The following is a 23,794-nucleotide window of genomic DNA, read 5'->3' on the forward strand; positions in this document are numbered from 1 at the left end:
GTCCGCCGCAGTCCCGCTAAAAATCGTTGATCGCCGCCATTACCAGTACAAAAAAAAATGAAGAATTCATAAATCTATCCCATAGTTTTTAGACACTATAACTTTTGCACAAACCAATCAATATGCCACTTATTGGGATTTTTTTTTACCAAAAATAAGTACCAGAATACATATTGGCCTAAATTGATGAAGACATTTGTTTTTTTACATTTTTTTTTTGGAAATGTATTCTAGCAGAAAGTAAAAAAAATGTTTTTTTTTTTTTTTTTCAAAATTGTCAGTCTTTTTTTGTTAATTGCGCAAAAAATAAACACCGCAGAGGTGATCAAATACCACCAAAAGAAAGCCCTATTTGTGGGAAAAAAGGACAATTTTATTTGTGTACACCGTCGCACGACCGCGCAATTGTCAGTTAAAGTAACGCAGTGCCATATCGCAAAAAATGGCCTCGTCGTTAAGGGGGGTAAATCTGAAGTGGTTAAAGAGAGCTAATATAATTTGGGACTCTATCATACCAAGTAAACAGGATATGATAAGGCATTAAAGTAAGAGCGAGTTCACTTACCTTTAATTTTGGAACCATCCTTTTCCTCTAATACAACTCTCTGGCCGTCCAGGTTGGATATAGGGACGCCCAGGTCTAGGGGCTCCTGCTCCCCACTCTGAAGGGACAGAACAGAGTTAGACAGTTCCATTTGGACTGCATATGGACTATTACTAGTGTATATGTGAAGTGGAACTAAAGTACTGTAATGGCATGCAATGTCTCTTCTGCAATAAAACAAACCTACCTGTCTGCTCACGGCAATCCCTCAGACTGTAAACGGAGCTGTGCATGCCCAGCTCACCATACAGCGGCTGGGTAGATCCTGTGTACCAGGATGACTAGATCCTGAGCAAGCACAGCAGTGACATCATCCCGCATTGCCAATAAAGATGACCAAAACCTGGCACACGAAGGAGTGTTAGGAAGGGGAGTATCCTCCCTTTAGTTCCACTGTACGCAGAACACAGACTATATTACATCAACCTAGCTAAGAGGCAAAACAAATTTTATTATTTTTTTGCTTTCTCATTTTGTTTCCTGCAGAACTTATAAAACGTGGTGCTGTATCAAACTGTAGAAATAGGAAGAGATAGCCTGGCCGCTGCACAGCCTGGCCCAAATGATTAGCAGGTAAAAGCAGCCTCAGCTCGATTCATCGAAACATACTGGGGTCACGGCTTGGATGGATTGAGCGGAGGCTGCTTTTACCTGCCAACCACTCAGGCTGGGTGAGGTATACGGCGGCCAGGCTATCTCTTCCTATTTCTACAGCGTACTTTGTATCTGGACGAACCTTTCCCCACCCTGCACCCTCACTAGTCAGTGGCATCCAATTTATCAGACCTAGATAGCCTGAGCGGGGGCCACTAAGCATTTATTGTGGGTCACTGGAAGTGTAAATTAACTTACAAGTCGAGCAACAAGATCATTAAGGTTCAGCCCATATTTAGCCACAACAGGACGCAAGACTTCTGTCACCGGCTTTGTTGGTTTGGCTTTTAATCCCACTGATCGGTTAATTGGTACAAGATCCAATCTAAAAGGAAATAAAGAAACATTTAATGACAACAGACCAAGAAAGTTTTGAACAGAGTTCTACTTTATCAACTTGGCTGATTCTGACCTTTTAATACTCATCCTTTCACTGCTAAGGACACAATGGCTTGTGTGTGCCAAATTTGTCACAGGCAGGGCAGTAAAAGTCATCACTAATAAATAAAAATGCATGATCTACTGTACACCTTTACACTTTCATAGAAATGCCCAGGAATATTTAAATTTTGATAGCTGCAATATGCAGTGGCCCTTCATTGCGGTTTAAAAAATACTTTACAAATGAAACATTCTCGGTCTCTATTGTTCCTGCTTGGTAACAAGCCAAATGTTAACAATACAATTCCAGTTATAAGCACTGGACATCTGAAGAGCCTGTAAAGGTATAATAGAGCAACAGAGGTACTGAGTGATAAGAGTGTTATTATCAGGGCTTTTTTCTCAGAGAATAGGTGCAGGAACTCCCCCCAGCTGGGCGACTCCTTGTCACCACCCCCTACCCACCCCTGAGCACCGTCCCTTGGTCCCACCTCCCAGTACCGGCCCTTTTAGAGAGTACAGAACCAAGTATGTTGTGATGCCAAATAATTTGTATGGGATTTGTGAACAAGAAAAGCATTAAAATAGTTCCTCTGCAGCCAGCAACAAGAGATTCCCCCATTAATAGACACCCCAAGCAACAATAGATTCCCCAGTAATAGGTACCCCCCAGCAACAATAGACCCAATTCCCAGTAATAGATACCCCGCAGCAACACTAGACACACCCCAGCAACTATAGATCCCCTACATAACATTATACCCTCCGGCAACAATGGACTGCCCGTTACAAAATACTACCCCAGCTACAATACAGCTGGGGTCAAAAGGTTTTGAGAATGACAAATATTAATTTTCACAAAGTCTGCACAAAGTTTTTATGATGGCAATTTGCATATACTCCAGAATGTTATGAAGAGTGATAAGAGGAATTGCAATTAATTGCAAAGTCCCTCTTTGCCATGAAAATGAGCTTAATGCTAAAAATAAAATAAAAATACATTTCCATTGCATTTGAGAAGAAGGCTTCAGGGTGCCCAAGAAAGCTCAGAAGCACCAGAACCGTCTCCTACAGTTGATTCAGCTGTGAGATCAGGGGACCACCAGGACCTCCAGAGCTTGCTCAGGAATGGCAGCAGGCAGGTGTGAGTAAAACTGCACGCACAGTGAGAAGAGTTTTGAAAGGATGGCCTGGTGTCAAGAAGGGCAGCAAAGAAGACAGAAGACACTTCTCTCCTGGAAAACATCAGGGACAGACTGATATTCTACAAAAGGTACAGGGATTGGACTGCTGAGGACTGGGGTAAAGTACTTTTCTCTGATGAATACCCTTTCCGATTGTTTGGGGCATCTGGAAAAAAACCTTGTCCGGAGATGAAAAGGTGAGCGTTACCATCAGTCCTGTGTCATGCCAACAATAAAGTATCCTGAGACCCTTCATGTGTGGGGTTGCTTCTCAGCCAAGGGAGTGGGCTCACTCACAATTATGCCTAAGAACACAGCCATGAATAAAGAATGGTACAAAAACTTCCTTCAAGAGCAACTTCTCCCAACCATCCAAGAACAGTTTGGTGATGAACAATGCCTTTTCCAGCATGATGGAGCACCTTGCCATAAGGAAAAAGTGATAACCAAGTGGCTTGGGGAACAAAACATCGAAATTTTGGGTCCATGGCCAGGAATCTCCCCAGAACTTAATCCCATTGAAAACTTGTGGTCAATCCTCAAGGTGGGTGAACGTAAAAAAACCCCCACAAATTCTAAGAAACTCCAAGCATCGATTATGCAAGAATGGGCTGCCATCAGTCAGGATGTGGCCCAGAAGTTGATTGACAGCATGCCAAACTGCAGGCTTTCTTGAAAAAGAAGGGTCAACACTGCAAATATTGTCTCTTTGCATAAACTTAATGCAATTGTCAATAAAATCCTTCGACACTTATGAAATGCTTGCAATTATACTCCAGTATACCAAAGTAACATCTGACAAAAAAAAAAAAGAAGATCTAAAAACACTGAAGCAGCAGACTTTGTAAAAATTTATATTTGTGTCATTCTCAAAACTTTTGGCCAAGGCTGTAGATCCACCTATAGACCTCCAGCAACAACAGATTTCCCAGCAGCCAGCAACAATAGACCCTCCAGCAGGCAGCAACAATAGACCTCTCTGTCAACAATTGCTCCCCCCTATCCTTAGCAGGCAGCAACAATGGACCCGCACACAAAAATAGATTCCTGCCAGCATCAATAGACCCTCAGCATACCCCAGTACCCCTTGCCATTACATACATTAAGTGCTGAAGGTGCCCAAACTGTACTCTCCCACGTTCTCGCTAAAAAAAAAAACCCTGGTTATTATCACCCCCACCCCTTCCCCCATACAACCCTCCTATGTGCTACAGCTGGTCCAGCTGTATGTTTTCAGCTTTCCGTCACCCTGCCCTGCTTTGCCCAGCATTAGAATCTAGAAGACACACCGTTACCCAATACTACCAGGTATGGAGGAGCATGTGACTCCAAGCCAACCAGTGCCATCACAGGGTAGTCCATAGCCTGCAGTGGCTCAAAGGAGAGGTGTGGAGCTAAAGGAAGGTATGTTTGTCTTTGGAGATGTACATTAAAGTGAACCTGTTGCATTACACTGAATGGGCAAAGCAGATTTTTACTTCAAAGCAAACCTTTATTCTCCCCCACACACAAAGGCCTGTTTCACATATACTTCAGCTTGTATAAGAGCAGTGTGAACAGCAAGCTTTGACAAAAGCATTTGCAGAGCTTTCAACAAGCTTTATTTTAGTTTTTAAAAGTATCATTCAACTCCAGTTTGTAAATGTTTAACACAGATCCGAATGGGAGTACTGACGGCAACTTTAAACAAGCTTCAGCAGGCTTTCAACAAGCTTTAAGTGCTGCAGCCTGCTAGCAGCTTGTTTAAAGTGACCATCAGTACTCCCATTAGGATCTGGGTTCAACATTTACAAACTGGAGCTGAATAATACTTTAAAAACATTAAAAAAAAAAAAAAAACTTGCTAAAACTAGGCTGATCCCAATACACGCGCAAGTAACTTGTAAAATCAAACATTTATTCTGTTGCTTATATTTTAAAAACCTCACTTCCTGGTTGAGGCATTGATGACTTAGCCAGGGAAGGTGTCCCCTGGGAAGGCTACATCATCAGTGTCTTCCAGGGAGATCTTGTAGGTAGACTGATCTATGTAGAAAAAAAAAAAAAAATATATCAATGCACTATTTCCTGGGATCTCATGACGTCTCTGAAAAAAGCCCATTCATTTATTTTTTCTACACAGATCAGGCACTGATGTCACTCGTGAGCTGGCTCTGAAAAACACAGAAGAAGCTGGCCAAGGATGATGTCTGCTATTGAAATTGGCAGCACCAGAGTAGAGAAAGAAGAGGTGTCAGCTTGTGGCAACAAACTATCCACAGAATCATTTGATCTCTTTATTTTGCTATAGTAAGCACAGAAATGGTAGCATGAGGGGAAGGTCCACTTCAAGGTGATGGGTGGCCTCAATGACCAACAATAAGGCACAGAAGGTGGGAGGGTCAGGCTTAAAGCTTGATTTTCCTTCTTAACCCCTTGCCGCACAAGGATATAAATGGCAAAAGGTGAAGGTGGACTTTCCGATCTTGTAAACACTGATTGGCTGTCATACGATTTGAAATGCCCCATTGCAAGTATGCAGTGGGAGCTGCCCATGACAGCTTAGTGCGCACGCTATCAACACAGAAAAAGCCGCTCCCAATGGATGCACACATGCGGCCGCTCAGAGTTAACCACATGCCGACCGCTCCACGATGATATACTCTGGAAGGGCGGCTGCTCTGTGCTGGATCACGCATCTTATACGGGATTCAGCACTTCCAGGTAGAGGGCATGCCCGTCGCCCTAGCTGTGCTGTGATTTGTCACAGCACAAGCCGATTAGTGGGTGCTGGCCAACTAATGATTCCCGACACCAGCTGATCAGCTCCGTCACTTCAGGGAAGGGAGCTCTGTGATGTAAACAACACAGAGCTCCGAACACAGACAGGCAATCTTGCTGTCTTTTTATTCCCTGCAAAGCAAGAGGAAACAAAAAAAAAAAAAATTGATTTTGTAAATTTTTTATTGGATATGTTTTATCGCAAAAAATAAAAACCGCAGAGGTGATCAAATACCACCCAAAGAAAGCTCTATTCGTGTGAAAAAAAATTATATAAATTGAATGTGCGTAGTGTTGCATGACTGCACAATTAGCAGTTAAAGTAGTGCAGTGCTGAATAGCAAAAAATGCCCTGGTCATGAAGGGGGTAAAATCTTCTGGAAGTTAAGTGGTTAACCACTTCTGGACCAGCCGCCGCAGTTTTTAAAATCGACGTTACCTTACGTCGCCTTTCCTTTTGGTCACTAGGGGGCGCACGCGCCCGCAGTATGTGCTCGGTGGGCGCGATGACCGCCGGGCACCCGCAATCGCTCGCGACAGAGACAGAACCGGGATCTGTGTGTGTAAACACACAAAATCCCAGTTCTTTCAGGGGAGTAGAGAGAGATTGTGTGTTCATACTAAGTATGAACACCAATCTCTCTCTCCTCCTAGACAGTCCCATCCCCCTACAGTTAGGACACACCTAGGGAACACAGTTAACCCCTTGATCACCCCCTAGTTTTAACCCCTTCCCTACCAGTGACATTTATACAGTAATCAGTGCATTTTTATAGCACTGATCGCTGTATAATGGTCAATGGTCCAAAAAATGTGTCAAAAGTGTCCAATTTGTCCGCCGCAATATCGCAGTCCCGATAAAAATCGCAGATCGCTGTCATTACTAGTGAAAAAAAAAAAAAAAAATAAATAAATAAAAATGCCATAAATCTATCCCCTATTTTGTAGACACTTTAACTTTTGCGCAAACCAATCAATATTGCTATTTTTTTTACCAAAAATATGTAGAAGAAAACATATCGGCCTAAACTGAGGAAAAAAATTTGTTTTTTTGAAAAAAAAAAAAGTGGGATATTTATTATAGCAAAAAGTAAAATAGATTGTGTTTTTTTCAAAATTGTCGCTCTTCTTTTGTTTATAGCACAAAAACTAAAAACCGCAGAGGCAATCAAATACCACCAAAACAAAACTATTTGTGGGGGGAAAAAAAAAAGGACATCAATTTTGTTTGGGTACAGCGTCGCACGACCGCGCAATTGTCAGTTAAAGCAACGCAGTGCCGTATTGCAAAAAATGGCCTGGTCATTGAGCAGCCAAATCTTCCAGGGCTGAAGTGGTTAAAGTCCACCCGCCCAACGCGTGCGGCTTAAAGGAACCAGGTAACGCAACGCGTGTGGCTTGAAGGAACCAGGTAACGCAACGCGTGTGGCTTGAAGGAACCAGGTAACGCAACGCGTGCGGCTTGAAGGAACCAGGTAACGCAACGCGTGCGGCTTGAAGGAACCAGGTAACGCAACGCGTGCGGCTTGAAGGAACCAGGTAATGCATACATCATTGGCATACGAGCGCCTCTAGTGTGAAAGCCGTAGGAAAGGTACAGGCATGTTGCTAGATTTACATCCAACTTTCTATTTGATCAGAGCTCTTCTTTAAGTGGTTAAATGTTGAGCTGACATTATTCTCAGGCCTTACAAAGAGATACACCTTTTAAAAATGGCAAGACATTTTCATGGAGCTCATTCCTTTCAAATTGCTTTAGCTGCACAATTCCATACACAGGAAAATCCGAGTAGATGTGAAATGATCCATGGCTGTAATAACCCCAGAGAGATTGTTAGTTTGGTAGACTGCGGAGCGCAGACTCTGATGAAATACATTTATTAAATAAACTGGAAAAAAGTAAAAGTAACTGCCAGGAGGGTCCGCAACGGAAAACCTCCCAGCAGTCCAAAATGTTACATTTGGTAGATTCATTTGGTTTCTCCTACCGAAATAACGTCCGTTTTTCTATTCTTAGATCCCGGGACTCGAGAATGCTGCTGTCTTGGCTGAGAACGAGCGGCTGAGTTACATGGAAGACAAAATAAACAGAGGCACACAATAAATTACACATTGTGGGGGGGAGACCAAGTACCTTCTACACACTGCTACTTGTCAGCAGAGGGGGCCAGGAGCTTTAACACTTTCCCTACCAGCCACTACTGTACTGAGCACCAGGGGGTTTAACGTGACCCTCTCTTCCTGGCAGACGTCACCATGGGGTGCCTGCAAGGACTGAAGAGGAATACTATAGAGAACCACTTGAGTGACAGCTGATTTTGCTGATCTAAGATGGCGATAATCAGCAGCAGCCTCACGGCTTTTGGATGTCTATACAAGGTAGGCTTTTACAGTTAAACAACCTGCATAAAATAAGTTAAGTCAAGAAATAATCTTATGGGTGGATTGAAGTGGAAATTAATGGTCTGGCAACAGGATCTCTTTAACCACTTGCGTCCCAGGCCAGTTCTGACATTTCTCTCCTACACGTAAAAATCATCATTGTAAAAAAAAAAAAATATATATATATATATATATATATATATATTGTATGTATGTATGTATGTATGTATGTATGTATGTATGTATATGTGTGTGTTTTTCAGCAGAGACCCTAGGGAACTTTTTATGTTGCACGGTATTTGCGCAGCAATTTTTCAAATGCTTCATGAAAAAAAAAAAACACACTAAAGTTAGCCTTATTTTTTTTTTTTTTGCATAATGTGGAAGAGAATGTGATGCTGAGTAAATAGATACCCAACATGTCACAGTTTAAGGGCCAGTTCACACCACATGCAGTCAAGTGCATTTTTTTTTACATCAAAAACGCATGGAAAGTAGGTTATATGGTTTTCAATGGCATAGTTCACACACCAGTGCTTGCAGTTCCAGAAAAAAAAAAAAAAAAAGCACTGGACTGCATCAAAAACGCACTGGAATGCATCAAATACACGCATGCAGAAAAGCATCTGGAACACATCCGGACTGCTTTTCTATGGTGTGAACTGACCCCAAAATAGCACACACTTGTGGAATGCCGCCAAACTTTGGTAACTTAAAAATCTCCATAGGCGATGCTTTAAAAAATTTTTATACAGTTACAGAGGAGGTCTTCGCTGCGATACCGCACATGTGTGGTTTGAACGGTGTTTACATATGCGGGAGCGACTTGCGTATGCGTTCGATTCGGTATGCGAGCACGCGGGGCCATGTTCTATACTTTTATTTTCATATTGTGACATTTCTTTTGGATCATTTCTATTCCTATTACAAGAAATGTAAACATCCCTTTTAATAGGATGACAGGTCCCATTTACAGTGAGATCTGGGGTCTAAGTCCCCAGATCTCACCTTCAGGCTAGAAAGCCTGAGATAAAAAAAAAAAAAAAAAGAGAAAAAGATCACGGCTTCCCAGCCGAAGAAACGGCAGTGTTTACATCTACTGAGGCCAGACGTGTTCTCATAATGTTGTGCCCGGCTTCTGAAGGTCATAGAGCTGACCAGGGACCATCTGGTCCTCGGTCAGCTCTATGGTAAACGGCCGCCATTCTCTGGCTCGCCGATCGCATGGGCGAGCCGGTAGAAGCACCAGTGGGTGATGGGAGATGTCCCCTCCCGCCGCTTGTAAAAACAGCCGCTATGATTGTTTTTACGGTGCAGGGAATCGCCTGCAGAAAAAGATGATAAAGATGCCTGCAGCCAGGGGCGGACTGACCATTTGGGCTCTCGGGCACCGCCCGAGGGCCCCATGCCCTAAGGGGCCCAATCAGGGTTGCCAGCCTCAATAAAACCAGGGACATTATGTAAAAATCTGTGTTTTTTTAAAAATCCCAAGATTATAGCTGCCCCGCCTCTCTCTCCTATTGCCCGGGGGCCCCATGAGTTGTTGGTCCTCCCTTCCTGCAGCTGCATCATTCAGATATCCCCACTCAAAGTCCACAACGTCATATGACCTCATTGGTTGGGAAGTGGTTAAAGCCAAAGCATCAGCATGATAGTCAGGAACTAGCATTCTCAAAATGAGAATGCAGTAGTGGCAACCTCCATTTTATTTTAAACGACAGATTAACAATAATCTAACCCATAAAACATCCATTTCCAATCCGTATTTTTAATCTGCCAGGATACAACAAAATACCTCCTTATCCGATTGTTTTTTTTTTTTTACTGCTCTGCCAACTATTGGGAAAAGAGGAATGAAAGTAAAAGGAGGTAAAGTAAATTTTTACAAAGTTTTTACAGCTGCTATCTAGGGATTGCTAAAGAGCTGTGACAGCTCCCACAACAGCTTCTAAGCACCAGTATAGTTTGATGGGGTAGCAAGTGGAATTGCATTAATCTTCCTATTTCTAACCATGAAAGGTAAAGTACAGCCAAAGCTCACTTACAGTCACCAGCTAACTGCTCAGGAAGCTCTGAGAACCGAGCAATCAGCTGTGTATGAACCCTCAGTTCTCAGTTAGAGCCAGCGGTGGACAGATGTAGCATCGGACTGATGCAGCATCCACTTAAGTATTTAATGTTTGCAAAAAAAAAAAAAATGAACCCTATCTGCTCTGTGCAATTGTTTTGCACAGAGCAGCCCTGATCCTCCTCTTCTGGAGTCCCCCCCTGGTGGTCTTGGCTCCTCCTCTTATCCAAGTGCAGTCTCGATAATGAGCAGCACTGTGTCCATCTATTGACACACACAGTGCGGCTCTGCCATGCCCCAAGATCTCTGCTCACTGGAGTTGGTCGACCGCAGCAGGAGCCAATGGCTCCCACTGCTGCAAAGCCTCCTGTGAGAGAAGGGAGAGAACAGGGGGTGGGGGGTAGCCCATGCACGATCGGTGCAGATCCAGCCACTTTTCCCACAGACCAACTGAAGGATCAAAAACTATCACTCTAATCAACTTAAGAAAAAAACATGGGGGTAGAGCCCACCTTAGCAGGAAGGGTCTTACCTTGTTTCCACCGACTAAAAAGAGATCCACTGCAGCAATATTAAAGCCATGCTTCTCGCACAGGCCACTCAAGATTTCTTTAATGGAGAAACCAGCCTTCACAACCATGGCACAGGAGGAGCCATCTGGCAGAGCGATGTAGCAGTGTTTAGGGGATTTCTCAGAAGACGACACTCTGGACGATTCAAACTTTGGAGAACACAAAGAAAAAGCTGATAAAGAGCAGACAGCAGAACTAGTACAACATGGACTTATTTAATGTTTCCTGTGAGGGCTGCAATACAGCGTGCAAACATGCAAAGTTCACGATGAGCAGAAGTCTATTTTGTGAAATACAGTGGCAAGAAAAAGTATGGAAACCCCACTGGAATTAACTGGTTTCCTGCAGTAATTTGCCATAAAATGTGATCTGATCCTCATTTAGGTCAGAACAATAGACAAGCTCAATGTGATTAAAATGATAATGCACAAACAATTCTTATTTCTTGTGCCTTTACTGAACACACCCATTAAACATTAACAGTGCTGGAGGAAAAATTAAGTGACCCCATAGACTAATTACTTTAACAAAAGTTTATTGGAGTCAGTAGTTTGCACACCTGGCATCCAATTAATGAAATTAGTTTGGAGGTGTGGTTTAAAGCTACTTTGGTTGATAAAAAAGACTCAAATATTTGACAATTACTGTTCATAAGAAGCATCAGCTGATGGGGTCCCCATGCCTTGCAAAAAGGAGCTCTCAATGTGTAAAAAAAAAAAAAAAAAAAAAAAGTAGTTGATCTGTATATGGCTGGAAAGGGATACAAAGAAATCTCAAAAGTGTTCAGTTGACAAACTGTCTATTAATGGACACAGTTTAGTACTGTGGCTTCTTTTGCTAGAAGTGGGCGCCCAGCCAAGATGACTCTCAAGACCCAAAGAGCCGTTTGTCTGGGTCCATGTGCCGAGTAGTGGTTTATAACGGTTAATCAGCTGCTGCACCTGCAGGGCTCTAATAAGTGGCAGGGTCTGCATCCCTTTAGACAAGATTTACCTTTGGTCGTATCTCACCAAAAATGACATTTTTGTTGCAGGGGATGCTCAAAATCTGACTTGCATCTTAGTGCAGACGTCTGGGAAAATCAGTAAGCCAATCACACAAGCAGGAAATATTATATCTGGGGGGAATTCTGTACACAATCATCTTTAATGATCAGTTAGCTGCTGCACCTGAAGGGCTCTGAGGAAAGTGCTTTGATGAAGGCTTCTTAGCCAAAACGCGTCAGCATAGCCTGTACCTGTGTACCCATGTAACCCAATAAAGCACTTTTCTTCAAGAGCATCCGAGTCGCCAGCCCTTTTTTGATTCAAGCTCTGAGGAAAGTGGCAGGCTCTGCATCCTTTTAGACATGGTTTACCTTTGGGATTCTCTCACCAAAAATGACAATTTTGTTACAGGAGAATTGTATCTTAATGCAGACTTCTGGAAAAATCAGTAAGAAATCACACAGGAGGGAAATGACATATCTGGGAGGTGTTCTGTACACCATATGTGTACAGAACACCTCCAGGTAGGCATATTGCATTTTACAGAAAATTAGCGCGGTCGATGGAAAAGGAAAGCTAAATTTTAATAACATTCAGTTACAATATGATGTGTGTTGCAATTGTATTTACTATATTAAACTTTTTTTTTTGCTAATTTTTTTCACCACAAAAGTAGAGTTAACCTTTAACCCCATAGAGATGGCGTGGAATGACCAGACATGCTACAAATGTGTCTGAGCTGAAGCAGTTTTGTAAAGAGAAACGGTCAAAAATTCCTCTAGAACATTGTGCAGGTCTAAACCAGCGCTATCGAAAGCGCTTGCTTGAAGTGATCGCTGTAAAAAAAAAAAAAAAAAAAAAAAAAAAAACTGTTCGCTCCAATAGGCTCGCATACTTTTTTTGCCACTGTAGTATTTAAAATTGGCAAACATTGCAATGAAAAAAAAAAAAAAAAGTACGGAAATCGATTGGCTACTAAGGATGACACTGCTTCTTTCTTCAGGCACTTTGTTAGACTGTGATGTCAGTAATGGATTCCTCTAATAGGATTACAATAAATCTTTTTTCAAGGTGAGACAAGCACATTACATGCAAATTAGATTACAAAAGGTCACAAGAATCCATACGATCATTTAGCTAAAGCATGCATAATGTGAGCTCCAGGCTTTTAAAGTGTTCTTGTCAAGTAGTCCGATAAGAGTCGCTGCCTTATAAAACAATTACAGTTAGAACTTGCTCCTTACCTCCAGAGCATTGCCATTACTTCCACAATTAATCATCTCAAGGCTTGCTGAAGAGGATACAGAACCTTGAGACTCGCGCCTTCTGCCAGGACCCCCGTTGATAAAAGTGGAGTCTGCCAGGAAAATGATGAAGAGGAGACCATCAGTTGTGAACTCTGAAACTGTGCTGGTTAATGGCAATGCATTTCCATTGGGAAAAATATCTAATGCTGCACTGTGACTGAGTTATGACTAGTATGGTACTACTTACAAAGAGAGCGAAAAGTATTATTTGCTAGAAAAATTCAAACACTTTCTCAAGGAAGTTTTGGGCCTCTAGCAGAAGTTAAAGCCGGCCTCTTGTTTCAGTGGCATCTGGGCAATAACAAATCCCTACTCACAATGCTCCATCCAACCAACCTCTTGGATTTGCAAAAAAGCTTTTAACCCCATACTTAAGACGTGGGTTTTTCAACCTTTTTTTCGGTCAAGGCACCCTTTAAAATTATAGACAGCCTCAAGGCACCCCATTCTAAAATGTAAAAAACAATTCTAATAGTTTTACATAATGCGGCAGCATTGACAAATGTAGGACACCCAACATTAGAGGTGATTTATTCTTCCAAAGCAAATACACTTTTGCACACTGGTACCGACTAGTACTGCAATGTTTCTCCTCTCCCTCAGCTGCTCTCCAACACTCAGCTAATGTGACCCCAGTATTGACGGAGAGGGGATCAACACAGAGAGGGGTCAAACAAGGATGCTGTGCAGATGATCAACACCCTCAACACTGATGACATCATTGGTTGTTAGGACACCAGTGGCTGGAATGTTAAAATGGTGCACAACAAAAACCTGGGCAGGCTTGTATACATTTTTGGGCATTTTTTAGGCATTTTGCCAAGGCATCCCTGAAGAAACCACAAGGCACCCTGGTTGAAAAAGGCTGCTTCAGATTGCCTATTCAGAATGGATAGGCTTCTCTGGCATTGAGCAAAAGGTTTTTCAGAACAATACCTTTTCTAAACCCTACTTATAAGTCAAGATAAATTAATTCTGGTTGGTTGCTTTGGTCAACTTAGACACTATTCTCTCCTACATTCATTATTCATCAAGTTATTGCCCACAACTCCATAAATGCCAAACCGGTAACTTTCTTACCCCCCTTCCCTAGGCCAACTGTCTTGTTCTGCACACCCTGACCCCAGTCAACCTGCCAGCCTTTGTATCACACAAGATCAGACAATACAGCATGCCAAGACTGGAATTTGGGAGGCTGAAAAGGGACAGTAAGTACACCTTGAACTGGCAACTAGAAGAGCAGCAGACTGGTACCCTACTTTCTCTTGGTCTCTTTTTTTTTTTTTTTTTTTTTACAATTTTTTCAAATTTTTTTATTTGGTTGCCTCCACATTTGGGAAGGTTCTTCAAAAAATGGTTCTAGTGCCCAGTTGCAGAATGCCTTGAGGGGTTACTCTTTGTAAGCCACCAGCTTGTATGGATACAGTTCACACTGCATACAATGTAATTGTAATAGATTTGTTGGGCAGCGGTGTCAGTTGAGATGCGCTGAACACGTCACAATGTTTGCGGAAATGTTTTACGGATGTGTCAAGAATCTTCCTTGTGCATTTGTTCTTTCAGTAATTGCAAAGAATACAAAACACCTGCCACCCTACACCTCTAGTAGTTCAGTACTAGGGACCCAGTACAATATTACCACAACAAAATTCCATAAACAATTTCGGGGTAGCTACAAGTGGTTTACATTGCAAGCAGGGAGACTGGAATCTTTTGTGTTACATGCGAATGTATTACTGGTTGTCAATGACGTGTGTTAGCACACCGATACTCACCATTGGAAACATCCCCATTTTCTTTCTTCTTTTGCGATTTCCCAATACTTTTACTCCTAGACCAGGAAAAGAAGGTTCCCCTTTTCCTTTTCTCATTATCGTCCTCTCCTCCCGATTCCTCATTCAGAGATCGCCCTGACTTCGTCTTTTTACTGGACTGCTGTATACACAGAAAATCAGTCAGAACCTATATATAAATAAAATGGTAAGATCTACAAGACTTTATATTTTTATTTTCTTTATCTCTGACAAGACAGTAATACTCCGACATATAAAGTGATAAGAAGTGTTGCTCTACTCTACAAAAGAAATAAGTGGGGGAGGGAGTCTGATGCCATGCATTTAAAAAAGGTACCTACCACTATTAAACAGTCTGGTCCATCCCATTAATCTGGGGGGTCCAGTGGGTGGATGGAATAACCTGTGCCCAGTGAAAGCGCTCCTGAAACCTGTATATTCATTTATATGGGTCCAATATTTCAGGTGAGCGGGTATTTCTATTGGTGGTGAAGCACAGAAGTAAAAGATCTTCATGCGGCGGATGGATATTTGATCACAGAGCACTTTTTTTCCTTTATTACACTGGAATGCATGGGGAGTGGGACGTCTTGTTGTTTAATATTTATTTTTTTTCCCTTGATATTGAATAGTAAATTCTTTAAAGTGCTATAGAAGTTATAATTGAGTGGAGCAACACTGTTTATCAATGTATATATTTTTGCTGTGGGAATACATCGAGTGGTTTGCTGCAACTTATTTAAATTATTGATAGACATAGATTATTGATTTATTCATATACCTTGTGATTTTGTGCTAGCGCACAGAGATTGTTTTTGTTAATACTCCAACAACACATTCCTACACGCATATTAAATCCCATGGGCAAGATCTGAGAAGCCTCCCCTTTCTGTGCTGTTTAATGTGTGGCCTCAAGCAATGGGTGAATTCAATAGTATTTTGTACTACCAACATGCAAAGGAAATCTGGCAATGTAGACAAAAACTCACCCAAGGTCTACCCCATGATTGTAGAATGATGAGCTGAATAACAACAGTGCTCAGGCTTATTGCGTCCCATAAACATCAAAATAGCAAAAAATGTCGGCAACTCGATCGCTGCTTCTTAAATCTTTATTGAGCACTAACAGCAGTGCGACATCTAAAAAGCCAACATGTTTCGGCCGGAGCCTTCCTCATAGCATACAGATTTACAATAAAATCAAGTTTATATAGAAAAGATATCCATTCCTCCAGAAAAGGGGGCGGTGCAATCCAATTTAAAATCAATCAACAATTAAAATCATGTGAGGTTGGCAGAACCAGAGAAAAAGGGGAGGGAAAAATGGAAACGGACTGAAAACTCTAGGGGGAAAAAGTTTACCTATTGTGGAATCAAATTGTATTATTTTAAAAACAAATTCACATCCATTCTACTGTTCATTCCACTAGGAAAGTGTGGCTCCAATTGATGATATGTCTTCCTCTTTCTCATTTAGTCATCGTATTATGGTTTCTACTTTAGAAAGTTTACTATCTGAATCTGATGTGGGGTCCCATGGGATTAGAAATAGAAATATCTGTCTCCAGTGGAGACAAGACTATCCCATTCAGGCTAGGAGTGAAGTGGTAGACTCATCCCAGCAGGTAGTAGAGGTGGAGCACAGCAAACTTAAAGAGCTGACAGAGTCCCAAACACATTGTGTTAAATATAACTTAAGTAAAGGGGAACATGAGGCACTGCAACAAAAAAAGGTTGAAACTGATATAATAATCCGTCCAGCGGATAAAGGTGGAGCAGTTGTAGTTCTTCAAGCGGTGTTCCAGATGCAAACATTTTTTTTTTTAAAGTCAGCAGCTACAAATATGGCAGCTGCTGACTTTTAATAAGGACACTTACCTGTCCAGGGAGCCCGCGATGACGCCCCCCCCCCCCCAGGTCGATTTATCCATTGGCTCAGGTGCAGGCGCTGCCATTGTAAATAAGGGAAATCGGCAGTGGAGCCTGCAGGCATCACCGCCGGTTTCCTACTGCACATGCGCGAGTCGCGCGGTGCTTTCTGAATGGCCCGTCATCTTTTGGGACACACAGGTCCCAGAAGGCAGCGGGATGAAGGAGGAAATGACACCGTGGGCCGCAGCCAAGGTAGGAAGTACACTCAGTACTTCACATAAGGTAAGTAAAAATAAAAAACAAAAATATTTATCCAAAAACGAGAGGTGGAGGGGTAGTCATTCCTTTAAGAACAACTTGTAAAATAGGGTGGAACTCCTCTTTACTACAGAAGACTATAAGTTGGAAGCACTTAGACAATTAAATGATACTAGCACCTATAGGCCACTGGATTCCGATCCTACTGATAGTTTTTAATGGGGCATGTTGCAACTTTTGGATGAAGGTAAAGAAATGGGAGTTTTAGAACAGAGGATTATCGATTTCCTATTCACAGATAAACCTGTGACCCCAATATTCCACCACCTTCCAAAAGGTACACAAGCAGCAATCCCCTGTTCAGGGACACCCAATAGTAACGGACATTGGATCCCCATTAGAAAGACTCAGTGAATGGGTTGAGGAACATTTACAACCCTTGGTCAAACGCTTACCCGGTTATCTTAGGGATACAGGACATTTACTGGCACATACACATGAGATAAAATGGTCAGCCAATAGTTGTTGGATCAGAGTGGATGTTAAAACACTGTACTCCTGCATACCACACCACTTGGCACACCAAGCTGTTCTATATCATTTTACTTGTTATAAGCTGGAGTTTTGTGAATTTCTGTGCATGGCCATAGAATTCCTGCGAAAATACAACTATTTCATGTTTGACTTCAAATATTATTTACAGTGCCGTGGCGCATCGATGGGTTCAAAATTTTCCCCTTCTCTTGCAAATTTGTACATGGGTTGGTGGGAGGAGATTTTCCTCTTCTCCCAACGTAACCCATATGGAGAAGTCATTGATTGGTATTGTTGCTTTCTAGATGATTTGATATTCGTATGGAAGGGGCCAGCCCATGTATTGGGCTCATTTTGGCTCATCTCAATACCAATCATCTGAATTTGGAGTTCACCCACACTTCAGATCCGGTCACTATTGATTATCTGGATTTGACTTTGGTGGGATGTGTGGATAGTGGAATGGTCTCTACCAAAACCTACAGGAAACAATGTGCAGGTAACTCACTTCTGCTGGCATCGAGCTGTCACCCAGAGCATACGGTGCGGGCATTGCCAACAGGTGAGTTCATTAGCGCAAGAAGAAATTGTTCCTCTCATAAAGGATTTTGCTAAAGAATATAACATTGTTTCCAGTAGGTTGAGAGAACAGGGATTTAGCAGACATTTTGATAGATAGAGGCAGAAGGTTGGCAGAAAATAGAGATCATGGTGATCTGATTGGGAATTCCTCTTCCATCAGTAAGAGGACACGGTCCCGTGGGGTGGGGTGGTGTTCACTTTGTGACCACTTACAACAATACAACCAGATTGTCTATGTTAAACACTGCCTCCCTGTCTTATATGCGGACAAAACTTTGCATGATATTTTAAAGACAAGGATGCAGTTTTTCTAGTAAGAAAGCTCCTACTTAAGGTACTATGCTTTCCCCCTCTTTAATTCGTTCCATTTCATGGTTAGGGACAGTGGGTTCCTATCCCTGTGGTTATAACACCTGTAAACAGTGTAAAAGACACAGAAAAAGCAAGTCTGTTATTTCTTTTTCAACAGGTAGAACATATTCCATAAAAGTTTTATAAATTGTAATTCAAAGAGGATTGTCTACCTAATTGATTGCAGTACTTGTGGAGTACAGTATGTGGGATGCACTATTCGCAATCTACATATTAGAATCAGAACACTACAATGACACTCTTAATAGCTTAAATGTGTCTAAACACTTTAGAACAGTCCATGGTGATAATCTGGAGTCTTTCTTTTTGTGGTCTGGAACAGGTGAGAAGATCTGTTAGGGGGGGGATACACACCATACCCTACTTCAGCTGGAGGTGTGGTGGATACACAGATTGAATAATCGATTTCCTAGTGGAATGAACAATAGAATGGATGTGAATTTGTTTATAAAATAATACAATTTGATTCCACAATGGGTTCATTTTTTCCCCTAGAGTTTTCAGTCCGTTTCCATTTTTCCCTCCGCTTTTTCTCTAGTTCTGCCAGCCTCACATGATTTTGTTAATTGATTGTAAATTGGATTGTACCGCCCCCTTTTCTGGAGAAATGGATATCTTTTCTATAAAACTTGATTTTATTGTAAATCTGTATTCTATGAGGAAGGCTCCGGCCGAAACATGTTAGCGTTTTAGATGTCGCACTGCTGTTAGTGCTCAATAAAGATTTAAGAAGCAGCAATCGAGTTGCCGGCATTTTTTGCTATTGTAAAAGGAAATCTCCCTCAGCTTGCTTGCAGATCCTGAAAACACTCTGCATCTGGTTCCCACTCCACATTTGTTGGCTGATCGGGCCATTTGCATAAAAGCAACACAGAAGCTGCTAGAGCATGTGATTGGAGTTGTGCGGCTTTTCCTTTTGACATTTGTTCAGCCTGGAAAAGCAACTGCTGTAGCATAATTTTTTTTCAGCAGGAACCCTGTTTTAATAGACCCCCCCCCCATACCACAATTACTGTGAGGAATTTACTAAAATTTACAAGCCGATGAGTGTTTGAGGAGCATCCAATGACTGCAAGTGACTTTCAACATCAAACCACTTGGCAGAGACTGAGGGGGATTTAGATTTGGTACCTTTCTAGGAGTAGAGAAGTTAGAACGGTCTGAGCTCACGCTATGTTTGGAGGTTGGGCTGCTGGGTATCTCCTGGGGATCTGGCAGGGATCGCCCCTCCACTTCAGCCAGCATGCATTCCTGGTACAAGTGAGACTTCAGGAATCGAGTGTAGCTATCAAACTTCATCAGGTTAAATATCTGAGAAATAGAAGAACATACATTTTTGACAAAAATGAACAGTAAAGCCTTCAAAGTGATCACGTGATCCTTATAAAATGCACAAACTGCAAGTGCCATCGTCATTATATAGTGGTTTTAGTCTGTCTCATGTCTTGAGACAGTAATGCAATTGTGTGACCTATTCTGCACAGCGAAGATATTTGCCAGCACACCAAGGAACGACGTAGATAGCGTCCAAACGTGTAATTTATTACATGATCGCAACACAAGGAGAGTGCAACGTTTCGGAGTTAGTCACACAGGACCCCTACGTCAGGCAGGTCATCACATGCCTGACAAAGGGGTCCTGTGTGACTCCGAAACATTGCATTCTCCTAGTGTTGCGATCATGCAATAAATTACACGTTTGGACGCTATCTACGTCGTTCCATGGTGTGCTGGCAAATATCTTTATTGTGACTTGAACCAGTATCCAGCTGGTTGTTGCTGTAGCACCCATACTTGTGAGCTCATCCAGGAATGTGTGCGATGGGAATATGAAGTAGTACTATTCTGCACAGCATTACAACTGGAACCAAGATCTTGCAATCATGCATAATTAAATTGCTACTACATGCTGCTAGTAGCAAAGAGTCCATCTGCTGGCAACTACTTAAAGTGATTTGCTAACAATTTTACAGTGTTATGACAGCAACAACGTAAAAAACAAATAAAATAAAAAATAATATATTATATAAAATATATATATATATATATATATATATATATATATATATATATATATATATATATATATACACACACACACACACACACACACACTGGTTTAGAGGCACTTGCAGGTCTTGCAGAGGAGAATGATAAAAAAACAGCAATGTTTTTGATTTTCCTCCTCTGCAAGACCCATGAGTGCCTCTGAAGCAGTTTTGGATCGATATGGATTTCTCTGTGGGTGAGCACCTGGGCATTTACTTCAAGCATAGAGGGCCGTGGCTACCCTTGAAAATGTATGTATATATACAGTTGTGCTCAAAAGTTTGCATAGCCTGGCAGAAATTGTGGAATTTTGGCATTTATATTGAAAATATGACTGATCATGCCAAAAAACTGTCTTTTATTCAAGGATAGTGATCATATGACGTCATTAATTATCACATTTTTTGGCTCCTTTTAAAATCATAATGGATAACAGAAATCACCCAAATGGCCCTGATCAAAAGTTTACATACCCTGGAATGTTTGGCCTTGGAACAGACACAGAAGGTGACACACACAGGTTGAAATAGCTATTAAAGGCCAATTTCTCACACGTGTGGCTTTTTAAATCGCAATTAGTGTGTGTATAAATAGTCAATGAGTTTGTTTGCTCTCACATGGATGCACTAAGCAGGCTAGATATGAAGCCATGGGGAGCAGAAAAGAACAGTCAAAAGACATGCGTAAGAAGGTAATGAAACTTTACAAATATGAAAAAGGATATAAAAAGATATCCAAAGCCTTGAATATGCCAGTCAGTACCATTTAATCATTTAAGAAGTGGAAATTTTGGGGATCTCTTGATACCAAGCCAAGGTCAGGTAGATCAAGAAAGATTTCAGCCACAACTGCCACAGAAATTGTTCGGGATACAAAGAAAAACCCACAGGTAACCTCAGGGGAAATACAGGCTGCTCTGGGAAAAAGACGGTGTGGTTGTTTTTAAGGAGCACAATACAATGATACTTGAACAAAAGAGAGCTGCATGGTAAAGTTGCCAGAAAGAAGCCATTACTGCACAAGTTCCACAAAAAAAGCCTGGTTACAATATGCCCAACAACACCTTGACATGCCTCATTGGGCTCTTTTGTGGCATTGGCGCAGTAAAGGCTTCCTTCTGGCAGCTCAACCATGCATCTCCTTTTTCTTCAAGTATTGTTAAATTGTGCTCCTTAACCACTTCAGCCCGGACCATTTGGCTGCCCAAAGACCAGAGCGTTTTGTGATTCGGCACTGCGTCGCTTTAACTGTGACGCTGTACCCAAACAAAATTGACTTTTTTTCCACCACAAATAGAGCTTTCTTTTGGTGGCATTTGATCGCCTCTGCGGTTTTTATTTTTTTCGCTATAAACAAAAAAAGAGCGACAATTATGAAAAAAAAAAAAAAAAAAAAAATGCAGTATTTTTTACTTTTTGCTATAATAAATATCCCCCAAAAACATAAAAAAACCCCAATTTTTTCCTCAGTTTAGGCCGATGTGTATTCTTCTACATATTTTTGGTAAAAAAAACATATTGCAATAAGCGTCTACAAAATAGGGAATAGTTTTATGGTATTTTTATTAGTAATGGCGGTGATCTGCGATTTTTATCGGGACTGCGACATTATGGCAGACACATCGGACATTTTTTGGACCATTGTAATTTATACAGCAATCAGTGCGATTAAAAATGCATTGGATTGCTGTGTAAATGACACTGGCAGTGAAGGGGTTAACCACTAGGGGGCAGTGAAGGGGTTAAGTGTGTTCTAGGGAGTGATTCTAACTGTGAGGGGGCTGGGCTTGAACATACAGGACAGTAATCACTGCTCCCAAACATTCCAGGGTATGTAAACTTTTGATCAGGGCCATTTGGGTGATTTCTGTTATTACGATTTAAAAAGGATCCAAAAAACTATCTGATAATAAATGGCTTCATGTGATCACTATCCTTAAATAAAAGACAGTTTTTGGCATGATCAGTCATATTTTCAATATAAATGCCAACATTTCACAATTTCTGCCAGGGTATGCAAACTTTTGAGCACAACTGTATATACATACACATATATACATACATAGACACACATACATCCTAAAGTGGTTCGCAGATTTTCAACAGAGTTTCAATCATCGTTTTTAGAAGACTATATACATTTATAACCGGTTGATCGTTCTGAATTGCTCAATATTATATATGATAACTAGTTTGCGAACAGTCATACATGAATTGTCCAAAATGCTACATGTATGGCCACCTTAACACGAAGATGTAAATATTGAAACAGGAGGTCTCCCACCTAAAACCAAAATTACCTGCAGCTGCTGCTCTTTGAACATATCCGGGTGCGGGGCATTGAGAATGTCATCAGCAAGCTGAGCCTGACTGTCAATGTTGACTGGAGTGGTGGCCTTGCTGCTCAAAAACTTGTTAAATATTTCTCTGGCTCTGTAGGACAACTGCAAATCAGAAAGACTAATTAGAGGACAAGTCATATACAGTATCTCACAAAAGTGAGTACACCCCTCACATTTTTGTAAATATTTTATTATATCTTTTCATGTGACAACACTGAAGAAATGACACTTTGCTACAATGTAAAGTAGTGAGTGCACAGCTTGTATAACAGTGTAAATTTGCTGTCCCCTCAAAATAACTCAACACACAGCCATTAATGTCTAAACCACTGGCAACAAAAGTGAGTACACCCCTAAGTGAAAATGTCCAAATTGAGCCCAAAGTGTCAATATTTTGTTCACCAGAGCTTCACAGGTTGCCACTGGAGTCATGACATCATGAAGCTGGTGGATGTTAGAGACCTTGCGCTCCTCCACCTTCCATTTGAGGAAGTCCCACAGATGCTCAATAGGGTTTAGGTCTGGAGACATGCTTGGCCAGTCCTTCACCTTTACCCTCAGCTTCTTTAGCAAGGTAGAAGTCATCTTGGAGGTGTGTTTGGGATCGTCATGTTGGAATACTGCCCTGAGGCCCAGTCTCCGAAGGGAGCTGATCATGCTCTGCTTCAGTATGTCAATACATGTTGCCATTCATGGTTCCCTCGATGAACTGAAGCTACCCAGTGCCATCAGCACTCACGTAGCACCAGACCATAACACTCCCACCACCATGCTTGACTGTAGGCAAGACACACTTGTCTTTGTACTCCTCGCCTTATTGCCGCCACACATGCTTGACACCATCTGAACCAAATAAGTTTATCTTAACATCAGACCACAGGACATGTTTCCAGTGATCCATGTCCATAGTCTGCTTTTCTTCAGCAAACTGTTTGCAGGCTTTCTTGTGCATCATCTTTAGAAGAGGCTTCCTTCTGGGACGACAGGCATGCAGACCAATTTGATGGAGTGTGCGGCGTATGGTCTGAGCGCTGACAGGCTGACCCCCCACCCCTTCAACCTCTGCAGCAATGCTGGTAGCACTCATACGTCTAT

At 41.7% G+C, this 23,794-nt stretch overlaps 1 protein-coding gene across 5 annotated transcripts in view; it reads right to left on the minus strand.

Annotated features, from left to right (window-relative positions):
• The window catches only part of RGS12 (regulator of G protein signaling 12), a 319,733-nt gene that overhangs the window by 44,378 nt on the left and 251,561 nt on the right, over positions 1-23,794 (minus strand). For 2 of the 5 annotated variants that reach the window (XM_073610867.1, XM_073610872.1), the window contains 8 exons: positions 22,658-22,801; positions 19,441-19,620; positions 14,674-14,833; positions 12,836-12,948; positions 10,566-10,754; positions 7,572-7,645; positions 1,457-1,583; positions 566-662 (listed from right to left, as the gene is read on the minus strand). In XM_073610867.1, the coding sequence (XP_073466968.1) occupies positions 566-662; positions 1,457-1,583; positions 7,572-7,645; positions 10,566-10,754; positions 12,836-12,948; positions 14,674-14,833; positions 19,441-19,620; positions 22,658-22,801 (1,084 nt within the window). The remainder of the gene's footprint in view (positions 1-565; positions 663-1,456; positions 1,584-7,571; positions 7,646-10,565; positions 10,755-12,835; positions 12,949-14,673; positions 14,834-19,440; positions 19,621-22,657; positions 22,802-23,794) is intronic. The other 3 variants (XM_073610871.1, XM_073610869.1, XM_073610868.1) reach the window with 3 other exon arrangements.

This window comes from Aquarana catesbeiana, linkage group LG01, assembly GCF_042186555.1.
Source record: "Aquarana catesbeiana isolate 2022-GZ linkage group LG01, ASM4218655v1, whole genome shotgun sequence".
NCBI lineage: Eukaryota > Metazoa > Chordata > Amphibia > Anura > Ranidae > Aquarana > Aquarana catesbeiana.